Source organism: Pecten maximus, chromosome 2, assembly GCF_902652985.1.
Source record: "Pecten maximus chromosome 2, xPecMax1.1, whole genome shotgun sequence".
Classification (NCBI taxonomy): Eukaryota; Metazoa; Mollusca; class Bivalvia; order Pectinida; family Pectinidae; genus Pecten; species Pecten maximus.
The window spans coordinates 51,113,230-51,135,635 of record NC_047016.1 but is presented as its reverse complement, the minus strand read 5'-3'; the positions used below and the strand labels follow the sequence as shown (position 1 = coordinate 51,135,635).

The 22,406-nt window shown below is 34.2% G+C and overlaps 1 protein-coding gene across 6 annotated transcripts in view; it reads right to left on the bottom strand.

Moving 5' to 3' along the window:
* LOC117322406 (stAR-related lipid transfer protein 3-like) overlaps positions 1 to 22,406 on the bottom strand; it is a 63,548-nt gene that overhangs the window by 18,269 nt on the left and 22,873 nt on the right. For 5 of the 6 annotated variants that reach the window (XR_004531540.1, XM_033877286.1, XM_033877283.1 and 2 more), the window contains 4 exons: positions 22,136 to 22,189; positions 21,288 to 21,414; positions 20,527 to 20,640; positions 4,370 to 4,473 (listed from right to left, as the gene is read on the bottom strand). Coding sequence is in view for 5 of the 6 variants with exons in the window: in XM_033877286.1 (XP_033733177.1) it covers positions 4,370 to 4,473; positions 20,527 to 20,640; positions 21,288 to 21,414; positions 22,136 to 22,189 (399 nt within the window). In the remaining variant the exon portion in view is untranslated. The remainder of the gene's footprint in view (positions 1 to 4,369; positions 4,474 to 20,526; positions 20,641 to 21,287; positions 21,415 to 22,135; positions 22,190 to 22,406) is intronic. The other variant, XM_033877287.1, reaches the window with a different exon arrangement.

Sequence of the window (22,406 nt, the reverse complement as noted above, 5' to 3'; positions counted from 1 at the left end):
CAGGAAGTAGAATGTTAAACTAAAGTATTAATTGTTTCAATTTAATGTTTGTTATTCTAAGCTGACCATAAACTGTGAACTTCAAGCAATAAAAGCATCTACAATAATATATATCATGTTCATTTTGAGAATGTCAGCTTCATAAATTTCTGTTCAAAAGATTACAATTAATTTTCCATTGTTTGTACGCAGATTGCAGCTTTCTGTTTTATGAGATTTTTTTCCATACCACTGTTAAAAAAATTCCGAGAATGGCACGAAAAATGTGACGTCACAATACGACAATTGACGTTGTGTATTGATTTGAGAAAAAGAATCCCATATAAAACCAGTAAAATCGTACATAAAACATGTTTTAAATTAGAAAATTATTTTCAAAAGTTAATTATAAGCGTTGATGTCAATTAATTTTTAGTTTCATCAGGGTATGAAAAAAAAATTGTTTGCAAACTTCTGTAAGAATCCACTACACGGATTCATACAGTTTGCAAACAAATGTTTTTTCATACCCCGAGGAAACAAAAAAAAATGACATCAATGCTTTATTAAAAAAATTATTATCACTAAAAAAACCCCATAAAAAACTACCATTTAAAGTTACAAATAAACAACATTCTTGATACTCTGGTCTTTCAGTAACTCATTTCACATTTACATAAAAAATAACAAGAGGACAATTCAGCATACTTGTTTGTAATGTATATACACACGAGGGGTCAAAGTAGTCTTTATAAAGCCTGAACTTTAATTTTACACAACTGTGTACAGAAGATTATAATCTGACTCTATTTCGATTTACGCCTCTTCAGGACACACGTTTATTTGTCTCTGGGCAACCTGATCCATTAGTGCTCCAAATAACTAACAGAAATTACACTTACTGACGCGAAAGATCACACGCTGCAGGCTGTCCATCAATATGTGTTTGGAGTATATAAACCAAGTAATGAAGTTGTTGATTAAATATTGATAAACAAATCACATAGCTATGATTACCTTCAATAAAGTCAAAATGAGATAAAGTCAAAATAATTAGCAATCAACCGAATCACGCGATGTCTGGGTGATGATATAATGAAATATATGCTGGCCACTTTAATAACGCCTACCGATGACTGGGTGTCTATAAAAGAGTCCCTACTACACATTATAAGATTATTCAATTCAACAAACCTTTTGACCTATGAAAGGTGGTGTATGTTGAAATACCCACCAATCTATAGATATATTGATTTGTATGTCACACAAGATCAGGTACCTGTAGCCAGTGGTTTCAATAATATATACCATTGTTTGGGACGGCTCATTTGAGGACCCCTATGGTTGTTGGGTAAATATATATATATATACTAATCAGTAAAATACTATTGATATATGAATGCAATTCCATCTTTCATTTAAAGCCTTTTGAATAATTCAAACACTTCATAAATTTTCTACATGATTGAAGCAAATGGACCGTGACCCACGTAAGTGTCACTAACTTTGTCATCTTACTTAAGTGCATGTATTACTCAAAGTTATAAAAAACAATTTCAAAAATTTATCCAAAGATCATATAAAAGTTTGATCTTTTTATCAGTTTTATCAATGTTACACTTTTATTGTTTGATGTTGCTTATTTTGTGTTGTCAGCTTTAACAGTTCTGAGAATATCAACAATACAAGTATTAACAATTACGAAGATTTATTTATTTTTCTAGATTAAGTCTTTTTAAGCTGTCAATGCTTTACATAACTGACTCCAGATCAATTTAAAAACACAGCAGGGTTTAAAAATCTACTATTTACAAAAATCGATAATTTGGAAAAGTTGATGGTTATTAAAATGGTCATTGAAAGTTAAGACACGATTATTTCACAACATATATTCCATATACGTATATATGAATAATGGTAGGCTCGAGATTAATAGAATCTGACATGGGCATGTTTCATGGACAGAGATACCTTTATCAGAGTGTAAGAGTTTGGCTGGCTGACCTAAACTAGTACTCTTACATGAGCGTTGAGATGTTTGATTATTTTTCTCAGATACTGTACATCAAATAGTAAAAATAATCGTAAGGTGTTGTGAATCTTTTTCATCATGTCATCATGAAAATATGCATCAAAATTGATGACGTTAGCAAGTTGCGACATGGTTAATTGCGCAACATAAAATGATGATTTTACGCTATTGTGAGTTGCGTCATAGCGTGTGCCAGCTGTCTTCCTTTACCACGTGTGAAATTGATTTATCCCATCCCTACCACTGGATCACCCTGTCAAGTATTGGAGAAACCCCGATTTATCCCATCCCTACCACTGGATCACCCTGTCAAGTATTGGAGAAACCCCAATTTATCCCATCCCTACCACTGGATCACCCTGTCAAGTATTGGAGAAACCCCGATTTATCCCATCCCTACCACTGGATCACCCTGTCAAGTATTGGAGTAACCCCGATTTATCCCATCCCTACCACTGGATCACCCTGTCAAGTATTGGAGAAACCCCGATTTATCCCATCCCTACCACTGGATCACCCTGTCAAGTATTGGAGAAACCCCGGTACTTGGTCCTCATATTAAAGTATATTTGCTTTGAAAATACCGAGTGACAAGTATAAAGACAAGATTTCAGACATTCCTTGTACATTTCCTTACCTGGAGAGTTTTGGTCTGGAAATACTTTATATATATATCTCAAACATGAAATGGATGTCAAGAGATTTAGGGCATTGTATATAAACATATGTTTATGAAACGTTTTTACAAATTTTGATAAAGATAAATAAGATATTTACACTGCTACAGAGAAAGCATATTCCAGTAAAGTGGCGTCTAAACGTGTTTGAGATCAGGAATAAGCACTTTGTGATAAGGTGAAAAGACAGCTTGAGTGGAGAATGTTACAAATATTTACTGAGTGAAGAATATATATAGTGTTTTAGTAAAAACTAGTACTACAACTGAGGAATTGGACAATCTGATACGCACAGAAACAGGGGAAAGGTTGCTAGGACTCAATTTACTTATATGTTATAATTAAATACTGCAGTGGAGGGGCAAATTTAATTCCCAGTGGAACATATCTTTGATTATGATAAATATAAGAGGCCCATGGGCCTTGACAGTAACCTGAGTTTTGATAATTTTAGCATATTTGACCCCTGTGACCTTGAATTAAAGTCCAGGTCATTTATTTGAACAGTCTTTATAACCTTTACCCAAGAATGCTACACACCCAATGTCAGGGTCGCTGCTCCTCTTGGTAATCAAGAACTTGTTTAAAAGATTTTCGCATATTTGACTCCTTTGACCTTGAATGAAGGTCAAGGTCATCCATTTGAACAACATTGGTAGCCCTTCTTCCCAGCATACTAGTCTACAGACCCAATATCAAGTCCCTTGGCCTCTTGGTTATTGAGAAGTCGTTTAAAGAATTCAGCCTGTTCGACCCCTGGGACCTTGAATGTAGGTCAAAGTCATTCATTTGAACAAACTTGGTAGCCCTTCACTTCCACATACTACAGACCCAATATCAAGTCCCTATAGGCCTTTTGGTTATTGAGAAGAAGTCGTTTAAAGATTTAGACCTATTTGACCTCTGTGATCTTGAATGTCAGTCTAGGATATTCATTTGAAAAAACTTCACCCAAGCATGGTGCAGACCCAATATCAATTCCATAGGCCTCTTGGTTATTGAGAAGAAGTTGTTTAAAGATTTTAGCCTATTTGACTTCAATGACCTTGAATGTAGGGCAAGGTCATTTATTTGAACATCTTGGTAGACCTTCATTTCAGCATGCTACAGACCCAATATCAGGGTAAAGCCTATTTGACTTCTATGACCTTGAATGTAATGTAGGGCAAGGTCATTTATTTGAACATCTTGGTACACCTTCATTTCAGCATGCTACAGACCCAATATCAAGTCTCTGGGCCTGTAGGTTATTGAGAAGAAGTTGAAAATGTACAATGTTAATGCCGGACGCCGCTGGACAAAAGGCGATTGCAATAGGTCAACTGAGACTTCGTTTCAGGTGATCTAAAGATACAAAAGTCAAGAATATTTTAGGGTTCATAAATTTAAAGTATTCCAACCAGGGATGAAAAACTTTAAGACTAATTAATGGTTTTGGATTGTGGCATTTTGATTGTCTACAGAAAACAAACAGGTAGACATAAAATTGTCTCGACCCTTAAATTTGCAGATAATCACAATATATTCTCCCAATAACTCTGCCATAGACCTCTCCAAATACTGACTGGGAAGAACTGGGAAGGTGCTTTCCACAGAAGACAAGTGATGGAAGACACTCTGGAGTGTAGAGGAAGGATGGATAGAGAGAAGCCGTGAGCGGAGACAGAATGTAACCACATACCCGGGCCCCCAGTATACTAGTCACGGACGACTGACTTGCCTGCCTACTGTGACCACGACGTGGCGTCTGGTACCCATGGTGGTGTTCCCCCTCGTCATCAGAACCTGCAATGGAAGATAACGACATACATTACTCAACACAATAACACTTTCTGTGACAAGTCCTTTGTTTAATATTACATTTCAATTCAATAGACATCCTCAGTATTAACTATTTTTACTAAACCAATGTTTATAGAACAATTTTCATATAAGAACAAAATATTCCTTTATATATATATTCCTAATATCATGTCATTTCATATCACAAGTTGGATAATAACATGTTTTTTTTTTCTAAAACACAATTTCCTCAATAAACCACAAACCTGTGATGAAAATAATAATTTCTTTTTATATAATACTGTTTAATATCACATATTGGATAATATGTTTTTCTTTAATTTTGTCTGTGAATTGGATGTATTTCTTAGAGTGAATATTATTTTAAATTGTGTGTGATTTGACATATTAACTCACACCATATGTTCATATGCTAGACTATATAATATACAGACTAATATACAGTTGCTATATATTAAGTTAAGTCACCTTGACAGTCTATTAAATTTGTATGATGTAAAGCAAATAACCCAGACAGCTGTGGAAGACCTGTCAACATTGACCTTAACACTTTTGCTATGTTTATGTTGTATTTAACATTAGACTTCAAAAACAATTTTCATCTACATGTATACAACCTTTAAGAAAATACTATAAATGGCTAATTTCACATTGAAATCCTGCAATGTTAATGTCACATTTTATCTAACAATTGGAATGACATTAAAGAATTTTGGGGTCTACTATACATCCTCGCAACATCTATGTTATATACAGCGAGATATATAGTGTTCATGGATGATTGGACAACTGATGGATGCTTTTATAGTGTAAACACACTGAAATGTCAATTTCTGGATATGTATAAATGATACCCGGTCACATTATGGCCTCACCAGTCCTTAGCACCAACAGGACCATTTTTCACTTTTGCAGTCCATTCCTTTACAAAATATTTTAAGGATGGACAAGTCACTTATAGTGACTTCATTTAATTTCTGGTGGGTCAATTGACAAAAACTTTCAAGTCCTTTATTGATTTGAATGTCCCTCAAGATTTAGGCCCGATACATTGCATTTAGTTTTCAAATTGATGAACTGGTTGGTCCGCATATCTGTCCAGGCCCTTATTTTATCTATGTCGGGGGATAACCCATACCTTTCCTCGCTTATGTACATCAACCCTAAAAGGCCAAATGCAAGGTTTTGCCAAGTTAGGAATTAAGAAAGAAGGTAGGTCTATTTAGATTAAAGATATGGTTTCCTTACATGTTCCCAAGCAGGGAACACTGAATATTAAGTAATCCCTAAATTCAGAAGGAATTATAGTTACCACATTTGTTACCAAGTTGAACATGCAGGGGGTATTTAACAGACAGAATCTCATTAGTTGTCAACCTGCTAGATTATATATTGTATAAAATTGATCATCAAATGTCAACAAACTATTTATACAGCAATGAATTAAGTAATCCCTGAATTCGGCAGGAATTAAGTTTGTAGGGGGGGTATGTAACAGAATGATTCTCAACAGCTGTAGATCATCTAGGTTACACATTGTATAAAACTGTTCATCAAACGTCAATAGCATAATCTACCTATCAAGAATAATTTCTTGAATTGAAAGTCCAGATTATATTTTTAACCAACACAAAGTATATATACGTTTATAAACAGTTCTGTAAAGATAAATTAAAATTTTAATCCTCTCAATTGTATGTTTGATAACAGACTGGATGGAATGAATTAAGTCGGACAAAAATGACCTGTCACGTTGACCTTTTCGTGGAATATTCAAAGTAGGCGATTCTGTTTTTGGGTATATATACAACCTGTCAACTGATATTTTGGTGCGTTAAGTACATAACGCACGTGTACACATTGTGGAGTAAACACATGGTTATGTAGTCTGACCAGAATGACCTGTCACATTGACCTTTTCGTGGAATATTCAAAGTATGCGACCATGTTTGTGGGTATATCAGCCTGTAAATTGATGTTTAAGTGAATAGAGTACATAATTAAGGCACGTGTACCTTAGAGTAACTTGGCCGATTTTGGGCGACAAAAAACAAGCAGTGAAAAAGCCTTATAAAAATATCCAATATCATTCTATTCTTGCGGCGTCTGGTCTCTGTCACACAACCAATGTGCCTATGCATACAGGTAAAATGATTTTTTTTTTAATAAAATGCTGATGTTAAACAGTATATATTAAATAACACTAGAAGTTCAGCTTGTCACATGTATTAATATATTTTGATTATCAAAATTTCAGAACCTAACGTTTCTCGGTTGTTGGGGGTACCTTGTTATCTGATATTGTTAATAGTTTAGTTACATATTCAAGTTCCCAGAAAGATGACTGAATGTAGAATTACAAAAAAAAAATCAAATTTAAACAAGAGTACTGCAGGGCAGAACTAAATACGCCTGTTGATTGTCATATATTGTTATATTTTGTATATAAATTTGGATAACCTTAACAACGATGTACCATAATACTCCCGTTAAATTTGAGTTGCTTTAAAAACACAAACAAAGAACGTATACACTGCCACATGTAAAACAGCAGGCAAACAAAAATTGTGTCATAATGGGAAAAATACCCTATATTGGAATCGAACCTGTGACACTGTCACCAGTACTTCAGTAACGTACCACCTAGCCCGCGACTGATTCATTGTAAACTGTTGCACATTTAAGCATTGAACGGCTTTCAGTTGGCATTCATATTGACTATGAATGCCAACTGAAAGCTGTTTAATGCTTATATTTACCATCTGCGATTTTTTATTTGTCGTGCGATTTTTTTTGGAAATTTTCAAATTCAAATTTCAGTTGGCAGTTCATAAGCTGGTGAACTCGCAACTGAATTGGTAAGGTTATATAGTGGCAGTGCCATACAATGGTAAATATATATACATGTATGCTATGCACCTGTTTCCCTTATATGACTACCGACTTGACTCCAATCAATATGCTACTCAAAGTTCAAAAAGACAGGTCATTCAGACCGACCAGTCTATACCTTTTTCAACACCAAAGTTTTGTTTTCTATTTACTAGACATGTATTTACAAGCTCTATGGCAGCTTGACAAGGCCAATATTGTAGTTGAAGGATATATTGGATAATGTGTTACAGTTTGCTACACAACACACAAAGAAACTTGGTAGAGATAGTCAGTAAGCAGTTTAACTCACCACAGTTTAAATATCGTATTGTGATTAAGTTTGGAGATTTAAATCTACCTCATAAATAGCTTGGATACAGTAAATCAACATGCATAGCATTAGTGTTTGCCTTTACTGATATTACAACCATAGTATATAAAATAAACCTTGGGGGGTGGGGGGGTCACAGGTGGAGGGGGGGGGGGGGGGGGGGCACAGGTGGAGGGGGGGGGGGGGGGTTACGGGAGGGAGGAGGGGGAGGGGTCTCACACCTGAGTTATCTGTACAGTCCCCGGACTTGTTAATAAGTTTCTGTTAGATTAGTAACCAATGTTTAGTATGGAATCGAAGCAGATTAAAACCTTTAAACACATAAAATAATCATCTCTTTTCATTGGTATAACAACATATTAAGTGTAAAATAAATGTGTAGAACTTTCTTGTACAAAATGTACCTTGAATATTAAAAAAAGATTTTTTTTGTTGTGAAAATCGATATGATATTAATGAGTTGGCAGTAAAAAAACATGAATAGCTTATTGATTACGATTTTGGAAGTGAAAACAAAACATTTAAATCTATAATATATTTTTCACGTGAATTGCCTATGATTTTAATATAAATCTACAGTCTTGTTTAAACAATGTATCTGGTAGTTGATTTAAAATTTGATCTGAATAAATACTAACTTTGTCAAGGAGTGTAATTATCATTCCATCTTAAATGTTACAAAGAGAGACACAAGTAACCTTAATGAAATGTTGACGCGTAGTACTTCATAGAATATTGATACAGTCGTGTATTACTGCAGTCATTAACACACCAAGCCCTCAACGATCTGTTCATGTAATTATGACCTATAGCTTCATTAACTTATGAACATCAAAGCCAGATTGATTTTAAGACATTGTAATATTCTGTTGATACTATAGGTCACAACAAACCCAGAATTTTATTTGTTTCCGATATAAATAGTAAGTAACCTTCATGTAGGTGTTTCTTGTTTGTACTGGAAAATATACATTCACTGATTGTCTTAAAGAAAAGACATACAATTGTACTATACTGAAACTTTGCATTAAAATGTTTTCAAAGCAGTATTTTCAAATCAGTTGCCATATTCCTCTGATGTATCAGCTATGGAAATTTTATTTTATTATGCCGAGATTACTTAATTTATCGAATAACTTAAAAATCTTGGTACGCTTTCAACCATCATATATTTGCGCCTTACAGAGTAGTACTTTGAGTTGCGATCTTTGAAAGAATAATCACTTGTTGTTCATTCAGTATTTTATTCTTGTCCGGGATCTTCTCATCAATCTAAATGAAACTTCAAACTGAGTGGTCAGCTAGGTGTCACAGTGGTAACACACATGCCTTTCACCTAGGTGGCCAGGGTTCGATTCCCTATCAGATGTGAAAAGTTGTGGAGACACCAAGTGGGTTTTTACCTAGTACTCTGGTTTCTAAGACCCCTCCTGCACTTCCATTCGGGCCAACAAGAAGGAATTTTAATCTTAAAATAACTTCAAACTTGGATTTGTCACTATAAAATGAAGTAGTGTTTTTTTTACACAGTTTATTGATAGATAGAGGATATCTAACAGTATCTTCAGTAATATCAAATATATTTCACGAGTGGGGCTAATATTTTGATATTTTTCACTCGTGCTGCGCACTCGTGAAAAATATCAAAATATTAGCCACACGAGTGAAATATATTTGGTATTACTGAAGACACTGTTAGATATTCTGTTTATTACATTTTTTATCAATAAAAACCCTACCCCGTATGCTAACTAGGACTACAGCGATAATTTGTAAACAAAAAAATAGTTTCCCCTGTCCAGGTGCTGACATATATGTCGGGCTTTCTGATTGGTCAATTATCTTGGTATTTTCTAATCATTGATTTGATTGGTCAAATCAGCAAAAGTGATATTTTTCACTAGTGAATAATATGATATTTGTCACTAGTGAAAAATATCACTTTTATAGAATGAATAATTTTTGATATTTCACTGGTAAAAATGTAATAAAAGTTGATATTTTTATATATTTTGATAGCACAAGTATGAAGATCACTTGGTGTCATCGGACATTAATGCTCTATAGGAGGTATATACAGTCACATGGATTTTAGATATAAATCAGGTCAGTTAAAATCTTTTTTTTGCTAAATGTATGTTGATGGCGCGTTTCAACTTTAAATTTGCGCATGATTGTATGATCAATACAAACAGCCGTGCCTTTGACCTGACGTTTAAAGAGTCATACTAATTGTGTCATTGTGGACGTTTTAAAGTTCCTGTGACATTTAAAATACCATATTATCACAGATTGATTGAACTAAAATCAATACCCAATACCCCACTGAGATACATACAAAATGTCGGTCGGTTTTACTGTTTGTACAATATCACTTACAAGACTAAAGACCTTTTACTAATTCATACCCTCTATAGACGTGGTCAACAATGGCCTGTTATAGTACGTAGGTCTGTGCTTGTTTATTCTAGTCGCTAGGCTCTGTCAGAAAACAAAAAGGTCAATATATATGTCACTCAAGGGGGGGTCTTACACAATCTCTATCAACGTCATTACTGATTTGGAAAAAACCATGACCCAATGAAAAGTACCATGAAAGTCCATGACTTCAATAAGAATTTCAAACATTGAATTATCATGAATATTTCTCCTAGAAATTTCTCTAAAACTTTGTAGCCAATATTTTTGTAAAATTCTATAATATAGGATTTAAAAATAAAAGTATTTTTTCTAGTCCAATAAAGTTGAACATTAAGGCAGTATGCTACCTTTTGACTGCTACTCTGATTACAGATTAGACTGTATCAAACTCTCCCTTGTCATATACATATGTATATGTACCTTCACTAAATAAAAAAAATATCTTATTTGAATATTTTGTAAGAAAATAATACATTTCTTCAAGAAATAACTGGAAAATTGCACAAGATATCTTAAAACTAAAGCTGTTATTTGTACTATATTCATATCATTTTCATCAGTAGTCTATAAACTAGAAATAAGTGAGGTCATATTTAGCTCCTACCTGTAATCCCCCTTAAGCTTGTATGCTAAGATAGCACTTATCAGCTAAACCAATTGGAGCTTTATTCCCTCCCCCTCCACAAAACTTAATTCTGTATTCCATACCCATATCATCCAGTATAGAATCTTACAATATGTATCATCATAAAACATAAAGTCCAGCATAAAATAGTCATTAGGGATCATGAAAAAGATGCAGGTTATTAATTCCATAGGTTTTGAAAAAGCCATGATTATCTAGTTTATACATGAATTGACTTTTGAGCAAGGAGCCACAAAGCTTGGCATTATCCCCCGCGCCCCGCAGTTGGTATGAAAACCCAAATACATGTACCGTATATATCAAGCTTAAAGTAAGAGTTATTAAGGAAACAGTAATTTGGTATTTTTGATTAAGTTTCCATGGTGACAGAAAAAATACCGAAAATGGAAGGTCCGCAATAGCAAAAGGCACAACTAGGGCACTAGTCCAATATATACAGAAAGTTTCAAGGAGCTGCGTCGAACGGTTTTGGAGTTATAGCCCGGAAACAAAAGGAAACAGTAATTTGGTATTTTTGACTAAGTTTCCATGGTGACAGAAAAAATACCGAAAATGGAAGGTCCGCAATAGCAAAAGGCACAACTACGGCACTAGTCTGATATATACAGAAAGTTTCAAGGAGCTGCGTTGAACAGTTATGGAGTTATAGCCCGGAAACAAAAGGAAACAGTAATTTGGTATTTTTGACTAAGTTTCCATTAAAATTGAACATTAAGGCAGTATGCTACCTTTTGACTGCCACTCTGATTACAGATTAGACTGTATCAAACTCTCCCTTGTCATATACATATGTATATGTACCTTCACTAAATAAAGAAATATCTTATTTGAATATTTTTCAAGAAAATAATACATTTCTTCAAGAAATAACTGGAAAATTGCACAAGATATCTTAAAACTAAAGCTGTTATTTGTACTATATTCATATCATTTTCATCAGTAGTCTATAAACTAGAAATAAGTGAGGTCATATTTAGCTCCTACCTGTAATCCCCCTTAAGCTTGTGTATGCTAAGATAGCACTTATCAGCTAAACCAATTGGAGCTTTATTCCCTCCCCCTCCACAAAACTTAATTCTGTATTCCATACCCATATCATCCAGTATAGAATCTTACAATATGTACAGGGCTTTTTCTGTGGGCTTTTTGGGGCCGTTAATGGGCCCCATTCCCAATTGAAATGATTTCATATTTAAGCCAAATTCCCAAAATTTGAAGTTTACTCCTGAAAAAAACTTTCCCAATTCACTAATTTTCTTCCCAAAATGAGACCAAAAGGCCCCTTCCCAAACCAGTGAGAAAAAGCCCTGATGTATCATCATAAAACATATAGTCCAGCATAAAATAGTCATTAGGGATCATGAAATAGATACAGGTTATTCATTCCATAGGTTTTGAAAAAGCCATGATTTTCTAGTTTATACATGAATTGACTTTTGAAAAAGACATCACAACATCAGGAATAAATTGAATAAGAGAAAGTTCCAGAATGTGTGTAATATGGTCAGACGAATTATGCAACCGTAATACGTCACCCCAAGGACATTAATACACCTATATACTGGTATTAAAATGCTGTCACCTTAACGAAGTATGGTTATCTTCACAGTTCTTCAAATTAATTTTCTTTAAATAATTTCACTATTTATATATATATATTGTTAATATATCAAAATCATTTCACCCCCTGCTGATAATATTCTCAAAAATTGACTATAAATACAGTGATTTTACGAATTAAAAAAAAAAAAATTTTAATTAGATTTTTAAGTGTTAAGCTGAGTGAAGCCAACCTAATACTGACTTGTAAATGTCCAAGCAGTGTCCCCAGGTACATGTATTCAATGACGTTGACAAACAAATCCGTGAGGTTATACATACAATCAATGATTGTAGGACTTGGTACAATATCAATAATATAGAGTTTAATTAAATATTGTCAACAAGATCTTTTTCTTCTGTAATTTTAAATCCTCCTTACCTTTACTATTTTTGACCTGACACTCTCTATATGAGGACAAATTTTAAAAGTCAAAAGTGGAATTGAAGTAGAATTTTAAATAATCCATACCATTACAATTTTTGACCTGACACTCTCTATATGAGGACAATTTTTAAAAGTCAAAAGTGGAATCGAGGTAGAATTTTTATGTCAAATGTGTAATCAATGTAGCATTCACATTTCACCGCTAGTAAATTTCTATCTTTTTGTTGGTTAGATACGCTACATTGAAACATATTTTAGTCTTCCTAAATATATGTATTGACAATTTAATCACAACCAATCGTGAGGAAATAGCTTAAAGGTACTTCAGTATCGGCCAGAAATTGTCAAAAATATTACTGCTATAATGTTAGGATGAGTAACATTATGCCACAAATATCACTTAAAAACAATGCAATCCAGTTTTAGTTCTGTGTAAACATTTTGTAGTAATTTTATCGATATTGTGATGGCACAAATCCAAAATGACAGGTAACAATTTCCTGTCATATCTTATAACACTGAAATAACTTATAAAACTTTCAATAGTACTCAAAATAAATCTGCCTGAACGTTTTGTTTTATCAAAATGATGGAAAATGTAACAAATCTCATATATCTTATTGACATGGTAAATAGTGTATTTTTTTTCACCGTTTTTTTTTTTTACACATATACTGTACATGTACCTTATTTGATTTAATAAGCACCCCCCCCCCCCCCCCCCCCAACCAATTTTTCAAATTCTTTATTTCCCTGATCTTGATGTTTTCGTTACATAAAGGGTACCATATACAAAGATGTATATGTAAATGAAAATATTGTTATTTCACCCAGATTTCACACAGAAAGTTCTCCCTGTACACGATTCTATTAAGTGGACCCCTTTTGTATTTTTTTGTGTTTATTAGGTAGAGTACAGTAATCTAACATATTGTATGAAATTCTATTATAGCTTAGCCTTTGTCATCCGATCTCCTGGACAGATTTATGTGGTACAACATGGCTAAGATTTGTATCAGCTGTTTCACATATAATAGAGAGTGGGGAATGTGTCAAGGATGCTCAGTCACAAAAGAATAATTTCTTAGCATGGGATATCGATCTCCATGGGGATGGTCTCAAAACACAAATTTTAGAAAGATGTTATCTTTTAATTAAAAATCAGCCATTTGTGCAACATTCAAGACATCAAATTTTCAAAATTATCTATGCGAACAATTTTTGTGCTGTCCCGAAAATTCTCAATCAATATCAGTCAATTCAAACACAAATAAAAAAATCAGGTAACTACAAATTATGCTGGCATTATGCTTACCTTGGACATGGCTGGAATTCTTGTGGGGTTTTTTCACTTTCTTTTTCTTAAATAATCCAGACACTTTAGCTATACCAGCTTCAATTTGCAGCGCCATGCTTATTGTAGTTTATAATAGTTGTGACTTAGAAAGTTAAAAATCCTGTTTGTTGTTGACTAGTTGTCACAAGGTTGACAGATCTTTATGGTAAAATCTAAATTATCATACACAAAAACAAATCTTATATATATCACAGAGATAAGTGGCTAGTCAGCCTGCTAACATGTATATATATGTATATATGCCTCCGATTGCAACAGATCTAATACCTTAATAAACTACAGAAAAAATAAATAAACAAACCAAAACTATGTAAATAAATAAATAATATAAATCAACCTGAGTACGATACAGACTTAATCGAGGTAACACTGTAATATCACAGAATTAAGATCTCCAGGACGTCGGGATCGGTCACATTATCCACACGATAAAATACTCTAAAGACTCCATACTACTGTACACACTTCAGTGTCCCACACAGACCTATAACAATATGTCCAGCCATTAGTCCATTTAACACAAAACTGACCACTCAGACCTGACTTTAAGGTGTTGTCCAGTTGAACAGTCCACTGATTTTTGAATGGTCCACTAATTTTAGATGTCCTACTTTATAAGTTTTTCTCCAGGTAGATGTGACTGGTGACTCCAGGTCTTGCCCTAAGTAATTGCAAAGTTGAGCTGACAAGTTTTTGGTGAAAGCGGTTAGGTTGAGCTGACTGGTAGTTGAGGATCACACTCCAGATTTAAATCCCAACCTTTAGTAGCACAGTATGTATTAATTACAGTAATTGGTTAGTGACCAGGTAACCGTCTAGAACTGTAGAACAGCCATTGACCAGTCTGGAGGACTCGATCAGTGTGTGTGTTATTGCTATATAGTACACACCCCTGTATAAACATGTAATCACGACTCAGAAATCTCAGGTAGTTGTGAATAACACAAGAGAGATCACCCCATGCTATTTATAGTATGACACATGGTGCTGGCCCATTGAGTCAATTTGACCCCAATGGTATTTGCATATTAAGGTCAATATATTACTATAGGCTATATATAGATCTCCAGTTTACTACTGTTTATGTTATTTGTTTATAGAAACAACACTTTAAAAGGTTGTTAAGAAAATGAAGAGGATATATATAAATAATCATGACAATATGACTAGTTATAATCCAGGTCACCTGACACAATTAGCATTAATTAATGCATGCTGATGAGTATGAGCTAAAATTACCATATGGTCTAATATATATCAATTTTGTGATAAAAATAATCATAGAGGTACTTAGCGGGTCTCAGAATCTTAAAATCAAAATCAACCGGTACCAATTAAAGATGAACTTTCAGATAATTTTTTTTCATTACCTAAGAAATTTGATAAAATAATAATAAAAAAATGATGATACAACTAAAAAATGTGCTTTATATTTTTTCCAGACCAGCATTAGATTTTTCAGGTCATGTACATGTACATGTCTTTTATTTGGGTCAGCTTGTATTGATTTGTGATATAGATCATAATCACTGTTCCCTTGAGATGACCTGGAACATCATTGATTTACAGACAAAGCCAACTTTTATACTGAATCCTGTAACAGCCAGACAGTCTCTGGGTACTCACAAAAGTCAATTACATAGATCTGGTAGACATCTTCATAGTATAGCCAAAATTTTCTGGTAAATAGCACAACAGGGGCATTCAACATTTTTTCTTCTTATACTTTAGACTTTCTTATTTATCTTTTTTTTTTGTGGGTGTTGTGGTCTTTTTATTCTTATTATTACATTCGTTAGATTAAATTTTCATATTTGATTTTATTCAAATATGTTTTTTTTTTTTTTTTTTTTTTTTTACATATTTTTGTTTTAACTAACACATATTTAATTACAACAAAGTTCATTTGAACATCAATTTTTAAGACTAAAATTATATCTTTTAACAACAATTGACTTTCTGTATTTCCAAAATAAATATTGATGTACAAAGGTGACAGATGTGTATTTTGTTGCACAGTTAAAGACAAATCTTTTAATCACATTAGTATCTTCTTAGAGATCACCATATTGTGCTACCTTAGTGACAATATTCTGATTTGGGTTATCTCCCTTGAAAACATATAAAAGGTACCGAAATCATTATCGCTATCCAAAATGGCAAAATAAGCATTATCATTATATTTTAAGGTAGAATGATATTCTTTGTGTTTATTTATTGGGAAGGAATTCTTTTGGAAATAAACGAGACATGTTTTTCAAGTTAATTTATTTGGCATCCCACAGTACATTAACATCTTATCTATGGGACAATGATACCTGTATAGAGTATGCACTAGCTCGTAGAACCTTTAAAGGAATTTCAGACCACTAGACGAGTTCATTAATCATGGCATTATTACCTTGTATAATCATACAACCTAATGTAAGAAACCAATTATAACCTAATTCATCCAATTTTTATTATTAATCTTTTTTCTTCATCAAATTGCTGTATAGATAAATTTTTATCACAATTATACAATGTTAGGTCAGAAGCCCAAGAATTTTTCTTTTCTTCAGTTGTCAGGAGATTTGATTGCCTCATAAATTTTTCAAACATATTTTACATTCTAGTAATAAGTATTTTTAAGCTTCAGAAATATTTTTCATTTGAATTTAAACATGTGTTTGTCCCCAAGTCTGAGTTTACTACAGTATATTAAGGCCTCCGTAAACAATATTCATCTTGTACAGACAACTATGTATCTTGTATTTACAAGTTAGTATCTTGTATTTACAACTAAGTATCTTGTACAGAAACTATGTAACTTGGACAGACAACTTAGTATCTTGAACAGAAAACTTAGTATCTCGGACAGACAACTTAATATCTTGTACAGACAACTTAATATCTCGGACAGACAACTAAGTATCTCGGACAGACAACTTAGTATCTTGGACAGACAACTTAGTATCTTGGACAGACAACTTAGTATCTTGGACAGACAACTTAATATCTTGGACAGACAACTTAGTATCTTGGACAGACAACTTAGTATCTTGGACAGACAACTTAGTATCTTGGACAGACAAGATATCATATATCTTGTAAAGACATAATAGTATTTATGGACCAATTGTAGTAAACTCTCAAGTGTGGAGGAGTCAATGTTAGAACGTCATTTATTAAAACTAATTAGTTTTTCGATCTGACCTACTTATTAATATTTACTAAGTTACATGTACAAGATACTTGTTTTACTTTACATCAGAAATTAACTAATTAAGGATTTAATTTAAGGTAGGAACAGGTGTGGTGAAATAAAGGTTGATATACAGTCAAACTTCGATGTTTCGAAGTTCAAGGGACTAACAGAAAAACTTCGAAACAGCGGGACTTCGAATTATTCATGGCTAACAATAGATCGATGTTTTCTTGATAATGACCATATCTGTTAACGTTACATGTCCTCAGTGTCTTTGTGTTGATCGTCGCCTGTCAGGCTCACATCGAAACGTTTAGTTAATTTATACCTCAAACACAACAAAATATAAAATTCTTTTCGTTTATTATACCTAAGCATTTTATTAATTAAACAAAATATGTATCGGTTACAAAACACTTATATCGCGTTTAACAGATAAAGCAAAAGAAGTACAATGCACACTTACGTAAGTCGTTAGGTTTTTCTGCTAAAGACACGTGCGTTTACGTTATGTGCATATAAAATACGGAATGCCGATCGGTTGGAAAATGCATGATTGAATGACAAATAATCGATATACTTGAATATTTATGTATAAGTTTGAAACGTGACACTTTGAATATGAGTGAAGCCATCGCTAATTGTTTGTGTTTGAAATTGGTCCGGTTGTTTTACAGTTCCGTAAAATTTACTCACCGACCGCTGATTTCAATGGCGGCGGAGATTATCAGAGACGACTACCGAAATGTTTTACCGGAGTGATTAAATGTCATGGCTTCTACATACACCTTTTATCTATCAATTTGGTCTGATTATTAATTAACCCCATGAACGGGAGTGACAACACACGCTATCGTTATCCCTATTGTCAGTCAGGGCATTTGGGGGAGAGGTGTGAAATCTTGCCGCAGGGGTCACGACAAACACCTGTCCAGTGGTCAGTACAGGTAAATTTTTTGTTCGAATCATGAGATGTCAATTACCTATAATATCATAGCTAACGGGTCATGAAAAAAGTTCGATACATCGAAAACTTCGATTTATAAAAATTCAAATCATACATAGTTTCGTTAGTAGTGTTATATAGTGAGAAAATTCGGGACCAAGCAAAAAGTTCGATACAGCGAGAAATTCGAATCAACGAAGTTCGAATCATCGAGGTTTGACTGTATATGTATAAATCATATTTGATGATGTCACATAGTCTTTGACTTCATTACGTATACGGCCAGCTGCAGATTAAAAGATGGAACATAACTAGCAAGACAATGTTAAATTTCTCTTGTACTACAACGTCACAAGATATACAACCTCATTTTCCATCACAAGAGGTACAACATCGTATTACATCACAGGATATACGACCTTGTATTAGTGTACATCACAGAAGGTACGACCTTGTATTACATCACAGAAGGTACAACCTTGTATTACATCACAGGAGGTACGACCTTGTATTACATCACGGGAGGTACGACCTTGTATTACATCACGGGAGGTATGACCTTGTATTTCATCACAGGAGATATGACCTCGTGTTACATCACAGGAGGTACGACCTTGTATTACATCACAGGAGGTACAACCTTGTATTACATCACAGGAGATACGACCTTGTATTACATCACGGGAGGTATGACCGTGTATTACATCACAGGAGGTACGACCTTGTATTACATCACAGGAGGTACGACCTTGTATTACATCACAGGAGGTACGACCTCGTATTACATCACAGGAGATACGACCTTGTATTACATCACAGGAGGTACGACCTTGTATTACATCACAGAAGGTATGACCTTGTATTTCATCAAAGGAGGTACAACCTTGTATTACATCACAGGAAGTACGACCTCGTATTACATCACAGGAGGTACGACCTTGTATTACATCACAGAAGGTACAACCTTGTATTACATCACAGAAGATACGACCTCATATTACATCACAGGAGGTATGACCTTGTATTACATCACAGAAGATACGACCTCATATTACATCACAGGAGGTACAACCTCGTATTACATCACAGGAGGTATGACCTTGTATTTCATCACAGGAGGTACAACGTCGTATTACATCACAGGAGGTACGACCTCGTATTACATCACAGGAGGTACGACCTTGTATTAGTGTACATCACAGGAGGTACGACCTTGTATTACATCACAGGAGATACGACCTTGTATTAGTGTACATCACAGGAGGTACGACCTTGTATTACATCACAGGAGATATGACCTCGTGTTACATCACAGGAGGTATGACCTTGTATTACATCACAGGAGGTACGACCTTGTATTACATCACAGGAGGTACGGCCTTGTATTACACCACAGGATGTACGACCTTGTATTAGTGTACATCCCAGGAGGTACGACCTTGTATTACATCACAGGAGGTACAACCTCATATTACATCACAGGAGGTACGACCTTGTATTACATCACAGGAGGTACGACCTTGTATTAGTGTACATCACAGGAGGTATGACCTTGTATTTCATCACAGGAGGTACGACCTTGTATTACATCACAGGAGATACGACCTTGTATTACATCACAGGAGGTATGACGTCGTATTACATCACAGGAGGTACGACCTCATATTACATCACAGGACGTACAACCTCGTATTACATCACAGAAGATACGACCTTGTATTACATCACAGGAGGTACATTATTTGTACAACCTTGTATTACATCACAGGAGGTACGGCCTTGTATTACATCACAGGAGGTACGACCTTGTATTACATCACAGGAGGTACATTATTTGAACGACCTTGTATTACATCACAGAAGGTATGACCTTGTATTACATCACAGGAGGTACGACCTTGTATTACATCACAGGAGGTACGACCTCGTATTACATCACAGGAGGTACGACCTCGTATTACATCACAGGAGGTACAACCTCGTATTACATCACAGGAGGTACGACCTTGTATTACATCACAGGAGGTACGACCTCGTATTACATCACAGGAGGTACAACCTCGTATTACATCACAGGAGGTACGACCTTGTATTACATCACAGGAGGTACGACCTTGTATTACATCACAGGAGGTACAACCTTGTATTACATCACAGGAGGTACGACCTTGTATTACATCACAGGAGGTACGACCTTGTATTACATCACAGGAGGTACAACGTCGTACCACATCATATAATATATGATAATATTGTAGGTAAAACCTTTTTTTTGCGATGACTTACCATCAGGTGTGACGAGTGGCGAGTAATATTCGTGATCCTCCCCAGACATGCCTCCTTGTTCTGAGTCACCAATCAGCCTGCTCCTCTCAGACACATACTGTCGATTCTGGTTAACTGGCGAAACACATCAGGAAAGTATTGGTAATTTAAGTACTCTGTACAAAATGGATGCTGTGTTGTTCAGAAAACCTTTACACACAGGATTTAATTACAAAAGTCAGGCTGAAATATACATTTAATATACTGAACTGGTGTAATCAGAAAATATCACCGATATGGGAACCAACCTACATATTAGCTATATAGATGCATTCTGTAGTATTTTATTTGTATTCTTTTAAAGATGAAGAAAATAATCAAGTAAAAAAATTGTTCATTCTAATTTAAGATAAAAACTGTGTAACAGAAATATTACATAGTGCTGGATGAAGAGAGAACTGAATACTTGTAGTAAGGACAAATAAAATGTGATACTGTAAAAGTGGAAATATTCGCGGTGTGGAAATTTTCGCTTATTTCGCTATCAGTAAATCTCCGCGAAAATTTCCACACGCGAATATATTAACACATAAAAATACTAAATATAAAAGATACAAGTTAGCGCAAAAATATCGACGGTGCGAAAATAACCACACCGCGAACACTTTGGAAGCTGGCTAAGCGAAAATTTCCACACGCGAAAATATCCACTTTTACAGTAATCATAAACCCTATTGAAATCACTTTAAGATATTTGGGATTTGATCTGACAGATATCTCACCTCGATCCCGGTGCTTTTTCTCTACTGGGATGACCTTGAAGTCGAGGAACCAGGTCTCGGCCCACGCCAACACAAACGATATAATGAGGACTACGTAACTCAGTGGGTTGTTGTTATTGTCTTTAAACTGAAAGGATAATAACGTTACAGGATGACTTATGTGAAAAGATGAAAATGTGAAGGATGAAAATGTGAAACATGAAAATGTGAAGGAGGAAAATGTGAAACATGAAAATGTGACGCAGACAATTTTAGATATGAAGATGTCAAAGATGACAATGTGATGCAGAATTTTTTTTAGACATGAAGATGTGACGGATGAAAATGTGACAAAAAAACTTTTTAGATATGAAGATGTGACGGATGAAAATTTGATGCAGAATACTTTTTAGATATGAAGATGTGACGGATGAAAATGTGACGCAGAAAAAATGGAGACATGAAGATGTCACCGATGAAAATGTGATGAAGAAAAATTTCTAGATATGAAGATGTGACAGATGAAAATGTGACGCAGAAAAATTTGAGACATGAAGATGTGAAGGAAGATGATGTGTGATATGAAAATAAAAGGATGACAATGTGAAAGATGTAAATATGAAGACTGACAAAAGGGTGGAAATGATCAGGAATGAATGTAAAAGGATAACAATATAAAAATTAGAATATTTCCATCTTTATATCTACAAAGACAGTATCATTATTTATCAAAATATCACAAAACATGTTCATTTCCATCCATAACTTTTTTGACAATTTTAAAGTTTATTTTTATGCTTTTTTATGTGTTTAAAGGGAAATAACACCTTAACTATGTAAAATAATTTGAGATTTGATTATATACTTACATTAAATAAAAAACACTTTGCTAAAAGATAACCACAAGTTAAAAATGTTGTTAGCTGAAAAAGAAAATGGAAACAAAATTAAATGACAATTATTGATATGTTCTCTATAACTAAAGATCAATATATAATTCATAAAACTGAACTGACTGAAACTGTAACATGCCTTGTTAAAAGTGGATGTCATCAAGCATCAAGTATTAGGTGGAAAGTGAAAAATACAATATATTTTATTTAAAACAAGAGATCCCAGAGGGATCTTGGCGCCCACCAT